The 14,741-nt window shown below is 45.7% G+C and overlaps 1 protein-coding gene across 1 annotated transcript; it reads left to right on the plus strand.

Moving 5' to 3' along the window:
* Positions 1 to 230: 230 nt before the first annotated feature.
* SH2D4A (SH2 domain containing 4A) lies at positions 231 to 9,498 on the plus strand (the record flags this gene model as incomplete). The annotated part of the gene is made up of 9 exons (XM_082315302.1): positions 231 to 405; positions 1,183 to 1,342; positions 1,874 to 2,033; positions 4,117 to 4,182; positions 4,582 to 4,720; positions 5,964 to 6,180; positions 6,586 to 6,716; positions 7,705 to 7,925; positions 9,406 to 9,498. 9 exons carry the CDS (start codon positions 231 to 233, stop codon positions 9,496 to 9,498), a joined length of 1,362 nt encoding a protein of 453 aa, XP_082171428.1.
* Positions 9,499 to 14,741: the final 5,243 nt, after the last annotated feature.

Genomic DNA, 14,741 nt, shown 5'->3' on the forward strand with positions numbered 1-14,741 from the left:
AATCTTAACAGCTGGTTTTGAGCTACTTATTTACTTTTTTTGGTCTGTGCAGGAAGTCCGAGCTAAAAAAAAAAAAAAAAAAAAAAAAAGACAGAAGTGTAATTACTCTGGCACGCCTGCATTCCTGCTCCAGGCTCAGGCGGGGAGAGACTCTTTCTTGTTGGAGCCAGGAAGAGGATCTGATCCCTGGAGATCATTGCCACAAACGTGCATAACTGAAACCTGCAGCCATGCTGAAACAGATACTATCAGAAATGTACATTGAACCTGACCTGCTGGCAGAACTCAGCGAGGAGCAGAAGCAGATCCTCTTCTTCAAGATGAGGCAGGAACAGATCAGACGGTGGGAGGAAAGAGAAGCTGCTGCAGACAAGGCTTCGGCAAAGAAGCCACTGCCGAGAAAAGGTAAGTCTCTGCCTGCCGTCTGCTTCCCCCTGTGGCACAGATCTGACCAAGTCAACTGCTCCCTAGAAATAGGAGGTAATGGGTCCTTAGAGTAATTTCTTTTCCCAGGGGCATATCATAGTCGTATTTCCAAACTGTAACTAAACCCACCTGCAACGGGGTAGTTTTGGCCAGGCACGCAATGGTTTTACTCCCTGGCTCAGACACTCTGTCCTTGACCAAATTGCACAACTCCCCTAGCTGGGAAGTCAGGGCTTACTTGCCCCCAGGAGATGCATCTCATTAGGTTTCCCACTAAATGGGGCCTCTGAATCTGTCTATAAAATAACCACGGACTTGAATGTCTGTCCTGGGGCACCAGATCTGCAGGCGGGTTCCCGTTGTGCCTTTAGACCTGAAGCCCCCTTGCCAGGATTAGACAGCATGCCAGCTGCTAGGAAGATAGCACTCTTCTCCCAGCTCTCCCCCACGTGCTCTGTTGGCAGGTAGTTCACCCCCACCCAGTTTGGGGAGGGCAGCGGCAAAGAATTAAAGCAAGAAAGGAAACAGCGGTGAGTCTTCTGCCTTGCCCCCAGATTCAGAAATGCCTCCTTCACTGACCTGGCTTCAGTACCATGAAACAAAATGGGAGGTGCGCGCTGCGTCCCAGCTGAGCTTTCCCTGCTTACAGCTGCTTTGGGAGAGGCTTTGCCATCAGCAGCAGCCAGGAGGGCACACGCAGGCCTGCACGGAGCTGCCAAGCAAGCAGCGTTTGCCAAAGGGCTGCTTCTTTTTCAGCCAACAGGAAGTCGGTGACATGGAAGCTCGGCGCTGACAACGATGTCTGGGTCTGGGTGATGGGTGAGCACCCTTCAGATAAATCGTACGAGGCCATCTGTGAAGAGATCCAGGCACAAAGGGCAAAGCGATTGGCAAGAGAGCAAGGCAAGGAGGGCAGGTAAGCACCCTTCACACCTGGACGGCTTGGTGGGCAGACATGGAGGAGAAGGCGTTTCTAGGGACCCAGAGGCTGGAGTCTTCTCTGTAGGGGCTGCGGTTACCACTGTCACACTTGACTGGCAGAAAAAAAGCACAGGCAAAGGCTGGCTTTCTGCGGGTACACACAATGCTGGCAGAGACCTGCTCCAGCCTGAGGCTTGCCCCGGCTCATCGAGCCTCCCGTGGTACGGCTCCCGCACAGTACCCTCTGCAGACCGCAGGAAATGCTAACCCTGTTATTGCAGCAGGTGATGAGTTTGGATTGCGCTGATTCACCAACAGGTGCCCGTGTACAGCAAGACAACAGTTACTCACCACGAGTCATTAATTTGATTATTCCACCTGCCCGATTTGGAGATATGATAGCTGCCCACAAGCACGTTGCTTCATCACAGCACTGCTCTGCTCACATGCAGCTTCCTTGCAAGATGCTCAGCGAGCAGAAAGTGACTCCCTCGGGTTCCTAAGTCCTCTCTCTCTTGCATTTCAGAGACACTGACTCTTCTGTAACACAGTCTCTACATCCACAACCAGGAGTCCCGGATGAGACAGATCTTCACGGGAACAAAAAAAGCACCGTGGAGGAAAAGAAGGAAGGTGGGAGAAAAACTGCTGCTGCTACAACAGGGAAAAGCCAGGCGCTCGCAAAGGTAGTTTTCCCCCTTTTCTCCCTCACTATCAGAAACACGTGCTTTGAGATCTAGGAAGTGCAGCAAATCCTGGTTGCTGTAAATAGAAATTTGAAGAAGAAAAAAAGCCAACTAACTGTTAAGGCTTTTCTTCTATAGTCAGAGAAGAAGCCATGCTGTTACATCCTTCCTTAGGACTCGGGAGGTCTGAGTGCTATTCTCAGCTGGGATGGATCTCCTCTGTACTGACGGATATGTTACTCTGGATTCCTTTGCTTCCATTCTCCGTGGGTGAAACAAGGGTCGCAGTACTTTCCTTCCTGCTCTGTGGCTGGTTTGGATGGCTTTTGGGGCAAGACCGGGGAGTATATCCCCGGACCTGTACATGCAAGGCCACAGCCCTCAGGCAAATTGTCTACTTGTATAAAAGAACACACGAAAATGATTTTACCAGCATCCTCTGACATGCATATTTTAGGTTTTTCTTTTTTTTTTTCCCCTCTTCTAAAATAGTTAGAAAATAGCTTATGACCTTGACAGCACAGGACAACTCCAAATGCAGTAACTACAGTGTCTGTTCTGCTGTGGTGTTTCATTACAGAAATATTTTTCTCCAGCAATAAATACATTTCTACTTTTTAACTGGCTACAAAAAGCCATTTGCAGAGAACTGAGAAAAAGATGAGATAAATTAACTGTCCATGCAACCAAAGTTGAACAGAAGGAACAGAACACCCTGCCAATTTAATGGGAGAAGTCCAATCTCATTCAGCAGAGTTTTCATTCAGCCTTTTGCTGCTAACTTGTATGAATGTACATTCTTTTATTATGCAGCTACTCCGTATTTCAGGATAAAAAGCATGATAACTGAAGGCTGGGTTTTGGCAAAGTGCCGCTTCCGCTGCTACCAAAATACTGAAGGGAATCTGGAGCGGCTGTCTCCTTTATCAAAAGCCTCTGAGTCACATGGGATTTTTCTTAGCACTGTTTGCTGAAGTTGAGCAACTATGTGGGAGATTTTTTTTTTCTTTTGAAAAGAAACTATTAGTCACAGCTAACAAAAAAAAGGCAAAAAAATCCTCAAACTAAAAAGCCCAACACCACCAAAAAAAAATCTAAACCCCTTTCAGTCTTGCATGTGGAAATAGAGGGGGGTTGTATAATTTTACTTTTGTTTTGTCATTATGTTATTAGTAATTTTTCCCAGGTTTCTGGGGCTTTTGCTGTTAGAAGGAGGGATCCAGACCAAAGACCTCTGTTGCATTTTCTAGGCCTGGAGAGGGGCTTTTTCTCACCTCCCTTGTTAAAGTGCTTTCTCCGAGATCTAGTTCCCATTTAACCTGAAGGATCTGGGCATTGTGCTTTGACTGCTACAGGGGATGGGGGGCTGATCTAAGAAAACAAGCTGCTTCACACACATTTGAAGTTCCTAGCTTCCTGTCAAAGAGAGGAAAATTAGAAAGCCATGTTCATATTAAATATTAGCTAAGTAGGTGATGGAGATGATAAAACAAAGCGTGTCCTTGGTAAGCAGCGTAGTACAGTTAACTCACTACTCACTGTGCCATGGGAGGCAGGCTGGGTCCAGCGAGGAGGTGGGTGGGTGTTTGCTCAAAGACAAGTCTAACTGTTTGTCTTCAAAGGCAGGTCTCAGCTGGTGACTGCTGCCAGGGTAGCTAGACTGGTTTGCAGGGAAGAGCGAACATGAGAGATGAAACTAGCTGGGTCAGTTTGACGAGCAGGGGTTTGCAGCACCCCAGTCTCAGCAGCAAACAAGCACAGGCAGGTAAAGCTGTGGACGGCAGGTTCTGCTAGGGCTTGCTTTAGTGGGAGGGAGGGAAGGGACTGCTCCCTGGGAGCACTTGCGAGCATCGCTTAGCAAATCTAGGTGAGCTTATGACAATCCGGACACCCCTGAGTTCTCCTCCTGTGGCATATTAGGCCTAATATGACGAAAAAAACCAATGTTTGTCAGAAAAGGCTGGCAAAATTTGTTAACATAAGTGTCACATCACTGCTTCTGCATTAAACACCTATTGCTCCAAAAAAAGAGCAATGGTCCTAACACCACATTTATTTCTCACCGCTCTTTTCCTCTGCCCAGAGGGAAACCAGAGACGTTCACCAGATGCTGGCAGACTGCCACATGAGGAAGCATGGCTTCCAACAGGTAAGTGGCAAGCTAGGATGCTCCTAACACACTGAGTGGGGCCCAGACTTTGTCCTAGAGTCCCAGTCAGTCTCAGAGCCTCATCTGACCCAAGAACGTCCTCACCTCTTGGATCAGTTTTATCCAGCGTTGCCATGCTCCTCATGCACCGTGTGACAATTTGGAGATGATACAAAGCAGGCCAGGCTGGGGAGCAGCACAGGGAGATGCTCCTGATGATTTCTGGTAGACCGTTTTCCCTTACTTCTTCTGCTGTCACCTGCAGTAAAGACAGAGGGTCTGTTGTTGAAATCGGAGGGATTCACAGTAAAGAATGGAGTTCCCAGTATTTCAAGGGTAGCTAAAAAGCAGGGTTGAAACTAGCCTGGGACAAAGCTGAACATACTGTTTCTTTCATAGATGAAGGAAACACAGAGGAGAAATTCAAGAGAAGAGACCACAGCCCTCCAGGAGGCAATACCACAGAGCCACCCCAGCTCGGAGAGCCAGAGGACGCTGCAGAAATCGGATGAGAATGAGCCTGAATGGCAGGAATCCTGTAAGATCTTAGGATGGTCTTTTCCTATGGGGCTTCAGAAATCCTAGGGCTCTGTGGGGGTCATCGCAATCCTTCTCCTGCCACACTGGAACTGAGTAATCAGTTGGTGGGCGGAGAGTACTGCCAAGAAATACAACGCTGCATTATCAGAAATATTTCTGAGTCCATGCAGCATTGAGACTAGAGCTGGACAGGGAAACGGAAAAGTTTTCCTACAGATACTATATTAAAACAAGCAACAAATAGGAACCACATGAGTATAGCCAGGATAATTAATTTTAAACTAGAAGCTGGCCTTTCATAGGACTTTGCAGTAACCATTGCTCTTGAGGACAAGGATAATGGGTGACAGGGTGTAACTAAAAAGGGCTTCCCTGTCATCCAAGCACAATCCCACCTAAGCATAGCTCTGCTGCAGTCTCGTGTAACGAATCCCGAGGATAGGAAGGAAAATGGCAAACAGTACGAGACTTGCAGTAGCATCCATCACTGCTGCCAAATACTTCCTGAAGGAGAATCTGATGCATTTTTTTTTCCCCAGTTCCTCCCCTGCTGCTCAGCAGATGGCAATGCTGTACTACCAGTTGTTTCCACTTCAAGCCAGGGGTTTTATTTTTCTTACTGATAAAAAAAATCTGAAGTTGATTATAAAAGCAAGGAAAGAACTAGCCTAACCGGAATGCTGGTTACTCCTACAGACTCCAGGATGAGCTGGACCTAGACAATCAAGGCAGTTTTACAGAAGACAAACAAACAAACAAACAAACCAACCAGCCAAGTTATCCACTTTCCATAACAGTTGCAGCAAGACTCCCTCCCACCCTCAAAAAATGATCAGCACTTTCAAATCCTTCAAAGGATTGATTTGGGGTCATTTCAGCAGCTTTTATTCCATACAGCCTCCCCCCTGCCAGCTCACATGAAAGGCACTACAGAAATCTATGCCTGAACCAGAAGTTAGCATCCAAAACAAAACCACGTAGTCTCTAAGTACAAAGGGACCTGGTGCCCAGAAAGAACACAGATTTTTCATTGCTTGAAGGAATAAGAACTGGACCCTGTTAAGTAGCAGATGCCCAAAAGTGATGGGAGACATGAGGCGAATGGTCTCACAATTGAGTGCATCTTTCACCTTGTGAAATGGGTTATTCTTCCACTTCATCAAGCAGGACGATAGCCAAAGGGCAGCGAGCTTAAAACTTGCCTGCTTGTTCGCTCCTGTAGGACTCCTTTTTTGTTCCAGTGCGGAAATCCAAGGCAGCAGATGAGAAGAGACGCTCCCTTGCACGGCAAGCCAGGGACGACTACAGGAGGCTTTCACTGCAGGGCATCCACAGAGGGAAGCAGGCAGATATTTCCAAGGGTGCCACAGCAAGAGATCGGCGACCGCTCCAATATCCGCCTCTCCCCCCCAAGCCTAAACTTCTACCTCCTGTGATGGCAAACGGGAGAGCGATTAGGTAAGGAAACCCCTGTGCACTGTGGAGGGGAGAAGGGATGAGATTCTTCTGCTCCAGCATGGGATGGTTGAGATGGGAATGGTTAGCTCTCCTCCTCCCATGGAGGAGACACCCCACAGGGAAAAATACAGAGCCTAGGCTATATTCCAGCGTAGGGTGTGATGAGGCTTATTTGTTCACCCCTGGAGGGTAACAGGTTTATTTAGTAGAGCGTCCTAAGCCTAGAGTGCCTACATCCTCTATGCTAGGTGTCCACTGAAAACCATATAATATTGCTGACAGCTGCACTCGCGTAAGCCTTCTGTTTAGGGCTGTTCTTAACATCCCGCACAAAAGGTAAGTCCTGCCAAGGACTCAAAAGCTCTTGTTTGAACTTGATGCACAAACCACGGTCTTTTCTAACAGGAAAGAGGGAATCCAGAGGACAATCTCCAATTCCACCGAAGAAAGCATCATCAAGTGGTTCAAAGAGGAGCAATTCCCTCTCCGAGCCGGCTATCAGAAAACGACGGACACTATAGCGCCTTGGTTCCATGGTGAGTCCTGAGCTTTTCTGCCCCAGCCCAACTCTTGAAGGAGTTGTTTCTGCTAACCTGGCTGCTGCCACAGGCTGGGCCCAGGAGCTTTTCGAAGGTGGCTACGTTTTCCGTTTTAAATATCTATGAATGTAGGTTAAATTCCTTTAGCATTATCATAGAATCATAGAATCGTTAAGGTTGGAAAAGACCCTTAATATCATCGAGTCCAACCGTTAACCTAGCACTGTAAAGTCCACCACTAAACCATGTCCTCGAGCACCACGTCTACCCTTCTTTTAAATACCTCCAGAGTATTAGGACAAAGGGCAAGTTGAAGTGTTAGAACAGAGGCCAGATCTTCAAAATACCCTGTACCTCTGTGCCACCCCTGCCTCCCTGTACGGGATACATGGTCATCCTGGTAACTGGCTCACAGTGACAGAGGTTTGGGCACACCTCATCCCATTCATCCTTGGCCCCAGGTCATTCTCCCTCTATATGTGCTCATTATCCATCACCTTTCCATCCCACTTCTAATGGGTCATCATGATCCCATCCATCTCCCTTGCTTTGGAAACGCCTTTGATCCGAGACTGCAGCAATGAAAGCGTTATCCTCCTGTAACTGGGCTTTCAATGCTTGCATGGCTTTCTGACAGGACCTATGATCCCTGTCTGCACAGCCCTGCTATACTGAAATCAACATGCAACACACTGCAATGCCATTCTCTAACACAGAAACTGCCCTTTTGAGCCCTGCACGCTTATCATTCGTAATCGGCTGAGTCTGGAACAGTTAACATAAAGCAGTTAGCATGTGGCCATGGTCTGTTACTAGCAATGGCAGTCCTGTTCTTCCTGGGCTACTGGGCAAGAACACAATGCAAGGGATGGAAGTGCCATGGACCGGTTTTAGAGCGGTAAAGCAGATTTCTTGTGAGAACTGTTCCATCCAGTCCTGCACAAATGCTTTTCTCCCTTCGGTTTTGTGGTTTGGTTTTGAACAGGTATCCTAACCTCTAAGAAAGCAGAGGAGCTTCTGAATAAAACAGTACCAGGGAGTTTTCTGGTCCGGGTCAGTGAGAAAATCAAAGGCTATGTGCTCTCCTATCGGTCTGTGGAAGGATGTAAACACTTCCTCATTGACGCCTCCAGTGATTCCTACAGCTTCCTTGGAGTGGACCAGCTACAACATTCAACGCTGGCTGACCTTGTAGACTACCACAAGGTGAACATCTAGCAATGCATTCGTTAACTGTTTGTTTAATTTCCCCAGGGCACTTCAAAATAAGAAAGAATAGATTCAGTTGTTTTAAAGTAAGTAACTAGACCCATTTTAGCTGCCGTTGGGTACTCTGTGTGCTGCTCCAGAAGGGTATGCCAGCCTGATGGATACATCTCGGGCAACCTAATGCATCTCAAACATCTTAGACCTGACTCACTCTCCCTCAAGTGTGCAGAACACCTCGCACACAAGCTCAAGTTACTTACTATTTAGTAGAAATGCTGATAAGGTGAGAGGTGACAGCATACTCACGCAGACTCGTTTTTGGATTCTCTCTGTGGTTGTGGGGTCCTGGCAAGTTGGGTCATCAGAAAATCCTGCTTGCCTCCAGCTTCAGCATGAAAGAGAACAAGGTATCTTTATAATCTCAAAGCAGGCAAAGTGTGATACTGAGCAAAGATTAAAAATAGAGGGGAAGGAAGAAGGTTGGCAGGTTCTTGCAACAATAACAGCAGTGTTTACTAGCACTGACTGCAGTTGCATGGGCTCCAAGGAGGGCCAGATGGATTATTCATTCCTTTACTGTAAGATCTGCCCAGGGACAGGACAATCATTTTGCCTAAAGGTTCATTTAAAACCTGTGTTTCTTTTAAATAAGTGCCTAGCCTCATACAGACATGGCTAAATGAAACTGGACACAAGGAAAATAGCTGTGTTTATTTGCTATATAAAGCTCTACCTGGGGTACCTGAATTTGCTTCTTGCATGGGTTTCACAGTTCAGGCTGAAATTATTGAAAGCAAGAGCTATACGGTTATTGGTACCGGAGCCAGAGGATTTAAAGCCTGGCTGTGCATTTCTATATTAAAGATAGAGCCATGCCCCCAGTCTGCGAAGATCCTACAGGGTGAACCCACTCTGCTGAAGTGCTCCAGTGGGTTCTGCTTCTCACCCGCTGGGTGACCACAAAAGAAGGCAAGTTCCCGCCATGCATCTGCTGCTAGGGTGGAGAAGGGGATGGGGAGCAGAGACTGTACTGCCAGGGAATTCCCGTGTCAGAACAGGGCTTGCCGGAGCATGTGCCCACTGCAGGATCCACCCTGGTCCCTCCCACAAACGCAGCCAGGAGCACAGTCCGCAACCACCCCGTCCTGCTTACCTGCACGCTGCGCAGCCCTTGCCCCAGCGCTTTCTAGGCAGGGCAGCATTTCACGGCGCAGGAGCTGCGGCTGCCTGTGAGACGAGCACAGCTTTTTCCGAGAACTGCCAGAGTTGTGCCACTGGGTTGCTGCACCGAGCACAGACGTTGTTTTATGAAGACAGAGGTCAGCCGTGTGGGTCCTTCCCCGAGTTCCCGGGGGCACTGAGCTGTATCACAAGTCCACACCATAACAGAGGCAGAGAGACTGCTCTCCACCCTGTGATGTTGTGATAGGTAGGGTCTGTTTGAAAGGTGGTGTTTAATCATATCCTATATCAACAGGACGAACCCATCACTTCCTTGGGGAAGGAGCTGTTGCTTTACCCGTGTGGCCAAGAGGACCAAGAACCAGATTACATCTCTCTCTTTGAGTGAACCTCCTGGTCTTGCTGTGCAGCCCCATGCTTGTATTCACAAAGACTGAACTTTGAACTAGAGCTGCGGATGCTTACCTGAAACGGTTGCCCTACGTGCCTCTATTTTAGATCCTTCACAACAAAGCAGTGGGAGGACAAGTACTCTTGTATCTACTGAGTTAAAGGATGCATCAGCCCAGCAAGCTGCAAAGCACCTGAATGTATCCTGCACAAGGGAGTGAATGAGGTGATGAAGCAATCAGTTGAACAGGGAGGTATTGCCACATATTTTCAGTGGGTTTTTGCAGATTTCCTGGGGGACTTCTGTATTCTTGCTGCCTTTTGTTCTTGAATGCAAGGTTGTGTGCCATCTGGGAAATAGATTAGTGTCTACAGTTGAATGAGATCATACCTTCCTGAAGGCACGAAACAACTTGGAGAGGTGAATTGGTCTTGATATAGTAATTTGCATAATGTGAAGCTTAATCCTGTAAAATGCTGGGCCCTTGGAATCAAGGATGTTCAAGCCAAACATCCAAGCAAACCCTCGGTGCCTTTCAGCAAAAGGTGTTCTCTGTGAAGAGGGATTTTCATGAAAAGTGTATTTTTTTAACTCCTTTGGCCTCTGAATATAGATCCTCACTATTTTAACCTGTATTTAAATCCCACACTGGCCTTTCTGCAGAGAGAGGCATTACCCTTTTGAAAGGGAAAGGACAAGGGATATGGGAATTTGTATGAAAAGCTACTACATGCACAGAGCCTAAAAAATGTAAGAAGCAGCACCTATATCAGTATTAGTACCGTTTACAGAAGAGCGTTTGCCAGTAAAGAATGCTATTTTCCAAAATGGACCTATTTGTTGCAAGTTGTGTCCAGATTACTGAGATGCATCTGGTGTAAACTTTAACATAGAACTTGTTCTTTCAACGTACTGTTCTCTCTTCTTATCTGTTACACCGCTCTTTAAATACATAACTCGGAATATTGGGGGAGAGGCTGGACAGAATCACGTACCAAGTTAATCCTCACCCAGATTCCCTCATGTTTTTGCACGTGACAAACTGTACAGCTGAGGGTTGTGGAGCAAATCTGCTAACATCATTTTTTAGAGATGCGATCCTCAAATAGTGAATAAGAGTCAATCTTGTTCCAGTTGTTATCCCGTTCTCTTCTTTCTGTTGGATCAGAGCTACTCTGCTTAACTTGAGGAAGCAGTCAAAAACTTCAGTCTTATATTGACCTGCATTTTGCAGAATACAGATTAAAAGAAATTGTTGTAACCATCTGGTCTTAAAATTTACAGCTATACTGATAGGTGGTTTCCATACAAGGAAAGGGGATAGCTGCACTCCAGTTACAGCAGGTTTAACTTGCTAGAGATAAAGCCTTAGTGTAAAGTGAGATTCTGAAAGTAACAACACTCTGGCAGGGCAAATGACTTCAGGAGCTTCTTGAGCACTATATCACATGAATCAAAGAGATATTTGCAACATAATCTGCATCAATCATGAAAGGCGTTGCTAGATTATTTGTAGGGGGAAAGAAATCCCTCCTTCCCTCTTCATGAACTGTTTTTTTTGAAAAATACAGCCAAAATGAAAGGTCATTCAGAGATCCTAGAGAAAAGTTAGCATCTGTTCTCATGTGAAAAACATGCCATAGCTGTTGTTCTGCTGGAGACAAATCACAAAGTGTTTTGGATGCCTATGGGCTGGTAACGACAGGGGACAAAGTCTGCTTTAAAAAGGCAGCTTGAAAGGCAGAGCGTTAACTTGCAGAAATAAGGTGCCGGCTGGTCTGGTGTGGACACAGCAGGACACGATCAATTTCAGCTCTAAGATCTACACTGGAACTCCTCAGGGTTTGACCTGCTGACCAGTGGACTGGGAGCTTCGCATACCTTTATAATATAAGTACTTATTTGCGAACGTTGGCTCACTTGAGCCCAGGGAAAGCCACTATCAGTGTTCGCATCTATCCCATGTTTGAGAATTATGCCCCAGTTTTTTAAAGACTCCCAGCTTCACTGGTCTGCTGCGAGGGAAGAAACCTGAAGTTTTGTACCTACACATTTAGATTACTGCGCTGACTGCAAAGGCAGGACCCTTGCCAGAACAGATGCCCTCAAGACTGGCTCTTCTATTGCTCTGAGATCTAGTTACCCTGAAAGTCTGTGGAGCAAGGATGACTCGCAGTGGTCGGGAATCAAAGGTGCTGGCTTGTCTTGGGGAGCTTCTCTGTAGAATCTTTCTTTCTTTCTTCAAGGGATGCTGTGCAAGGATTACAAGAGTAGTCACATTTGAAAATTGTTTGCTGGAGAGATCATGACACCTGGAAGGATATGGCAGTTTCTTTTGCCCCATGCATCTATGCCTTTAGCCAGAGCATCGTCATCAAAACTTAAAGCAAAGAGTCCCCATATGGCCTCCCCGTCTATGCAGGGTGATCTCTATTCTCTCCCCAACTAAGATCCAGTCAGTTGCCATTCTGAGAAAGATCACAAGCTGTTTCTGGGACGAGGAAGGTAGAGAGCTGCCTGGCAAAAGCTATGGTTCTGTTGGCTGCTCTCTTTGGATTTATTTCATCTTTTTCTAACTGGTCCGGAAGATGTGTTACAGCTCCACTTGGCTCACAGAAACATAGCTAACAGCAGCTTCCCTTTCTCGTGTTGTTCTTCACCTCTCCCATCAGTGCAGTCTCCACCTTTAAGGGAGCCCTGCCAGACTTCTCCCGTGATTAGATTCTCCTGCACATCACTGAGGTGGCCAATGACTGTGGGCTGACTCTTTCCATCATTGATTCCATCTCACCTCTTGCCAAACTGGCTTCTGCAGCGAAAGAACAGGAACTGCAGAGACAGTATTATTCCTGGCAGGTGGAAAAGCATCTGTGTGGAAAAGGATGTGCAAGAGACTCACAAAGGTGCTATTTAAAAACATAACTTGTGGAACTCTGACAGGGGCTGGATGACATGCTTGCTAAGGTACCCAAAGTAACAAAGTGTTGAATTTACAGGTGCCCAGTGCTTAGAATTAGAGACTAATATAGGTTTGAAGGGACCTTTGGAGATCATCTGGTCTAGCCCTGCTCTACAAGAGTGGCCAACCTCAAAGTTACATTCAGTTGCTGAGGGCTTAGGGAAACCTAAGGGAAGATAACGAAAAAACATCATGGAAATAGTTAAGGCTAGGCCTGAAGCAGGTTATGATTATGAAACTTTCATAATATACATCACCCAGTTTCAAATTCAGGTTAAGTGGGATTGTAGGAACAACTGTCACCTTGGAGCGGCTCAGTTACCATAGCTCTCATACACATTCAACAAGCCATGCCTGTCTCCTCCTACTGCACAGTATTTGTAAAGTTACTCCATCAAAACAAAGCCCTCTATAAACAATTTATCATGTACTCTGGGAACAAAAAAGTTCTTTGGAGGACCTACTTGAGTTATTGCTGAAGTTTTTATGGTAAGTGATGTATTTGGGCGTTGAGTTTTTTAAGCATACAGAGTTTCCCTTCTTTTTGTACTTTTGCAGTGGTTTTGGACATTTGGTGATTTGCAAGGGAAGTGCAACGCAGATCATTTGCATCCAACAAAAGACAAACACATGTAAACATGTGTCAAGGGAAAAGGTACTTACAGTAGCATGGTCTCTGCAGATTCTGCATGCAATGCTTTCAAAAGAGGTTCATAAGCACTCTTCCTACTGCACAGTGGCACGACAAATAGTGGTTTATTCATTGTTCAGTGCTATCTTGCATATTTCTGCCCCCAGCTTTTACAAGCCAAAAACCAAATTAGGATCTGGTTTCAGACTGCCTTGAATTATTCTAAAGCTATAAAACAATGAGACCGCACGGAGAAACAGCTTCTAGGTAAGCAAACAGGATTTCCAAGCCCATGCAGTTTTTGTTGGCTAGTGTATATTAAAATGATAAACAGCAGTCAGCATTAAAATAAAACGCTTTATAAGAGCAGTAACCCATGCTTTCAACAGTTTTAGGCAATTAAAAATAAATTTATTAAGGAGACTAATTTTTAGGATGCGTCTATAATTATCACAGGAGAATTTGCAGGGTCCAGTAATCCATCACAAAAATGTATTTCTTTAATTACAAAAAGCTTAGTATGCCCTGGGCAAGATTCTATATTTGGTTTAGAAGGAATACTTTGGTATAAAGTCAGAAAGTGTTCATCAGTTTTGGTATCTGACACTCAGAGTTTAAAGCCTCCTGCTAAATCAGTACTGCGAGTTGATATGTATTTCCTTTTCTTCAGCATGCTAAAGCTTCTGCCTTCCAGCACCCAGGTTGTGTAGAAAAATCAGTTCACTTATCTGAACCCAGTTCCCATCCACAGGAAACAGATCTGCAGAGCATTTTCCAAGTCTTGGAAGGCTGTACTATTTCCTAGTAAGGCTAGAAGTAGAAAACCTGAAGTATGACAAAATAATTCCCAAGCAAAACCAACTTCATTTAAAAATAAATCTTGAGATACTTACAGTATTCTAAAGCAGAAATACACCATCTGATTCATGTGATACAGACATGGCTCATTGCTTTTGGTTCACTGTCCACAGAAGGGAACAAACACAACCTTCCAGCATTTTTGAAAGATCACACTTCACTGGTAGGGCTTTCTCTTTCTGAATTTTAGAAAGCACTTTCTGAGACGCCTCTTGTCTCTGAATGGACCGGGAGTACCCTGTTGGTGCACTGCTGCTGCCCCCCAGCCCCTTAAGGGAAAAAGAGTTTTGGTCACTCCAGCTTACCCATTGTTAACAATCAGATGTCCTTCTCGGAGCAGGAGCCCCGTACTTATTCAAAAATAGCCCTTTTTAAGCTATGTCAGGTTAGATGTAGAAAATAACTCATTATTATTGGCCCACCAAAGGGTCAATCCTTTAAATAACTGTATACATCTCGCAAACATTTCAACGGAAAAGCACATCCATTTGTTATCGTCAATACCACACTGGCATTTATGTGATGTTCATTGTCTCCGTGACCTTGAATCTCGTCAAGTGTTCAAGTCTCCCCCAGAAGCAAGTGCTGAACAGTCAGGCTAATGGAGTACTTAAAAGCCCTAATAAGAAAAAAACAGAAGAAGGGAGGACAAGCACTTTTCCCTCATCTTTTGCTGCAATCCTGCTGGAATCTCCATCCTCTTTCAGTTTCATCCCGTCTTTTCTTGTTAGCAATTCTTTTCCAAAATGCCTTATAGTCCAATTCAGAGGCTTTTTGCCTCCCTTTCTGGCT

Source organism: Platalea leucorodia (assembly GCF_965183815.1).
Source record: "Platalea leucorodia genome assembly, chromosome: 6".
NCBI lineage: Eukaryota > Metazoa > Chordata > Aves > Pelecaniformes > Threskiornithidae > Platalea > Platalea leucorodia.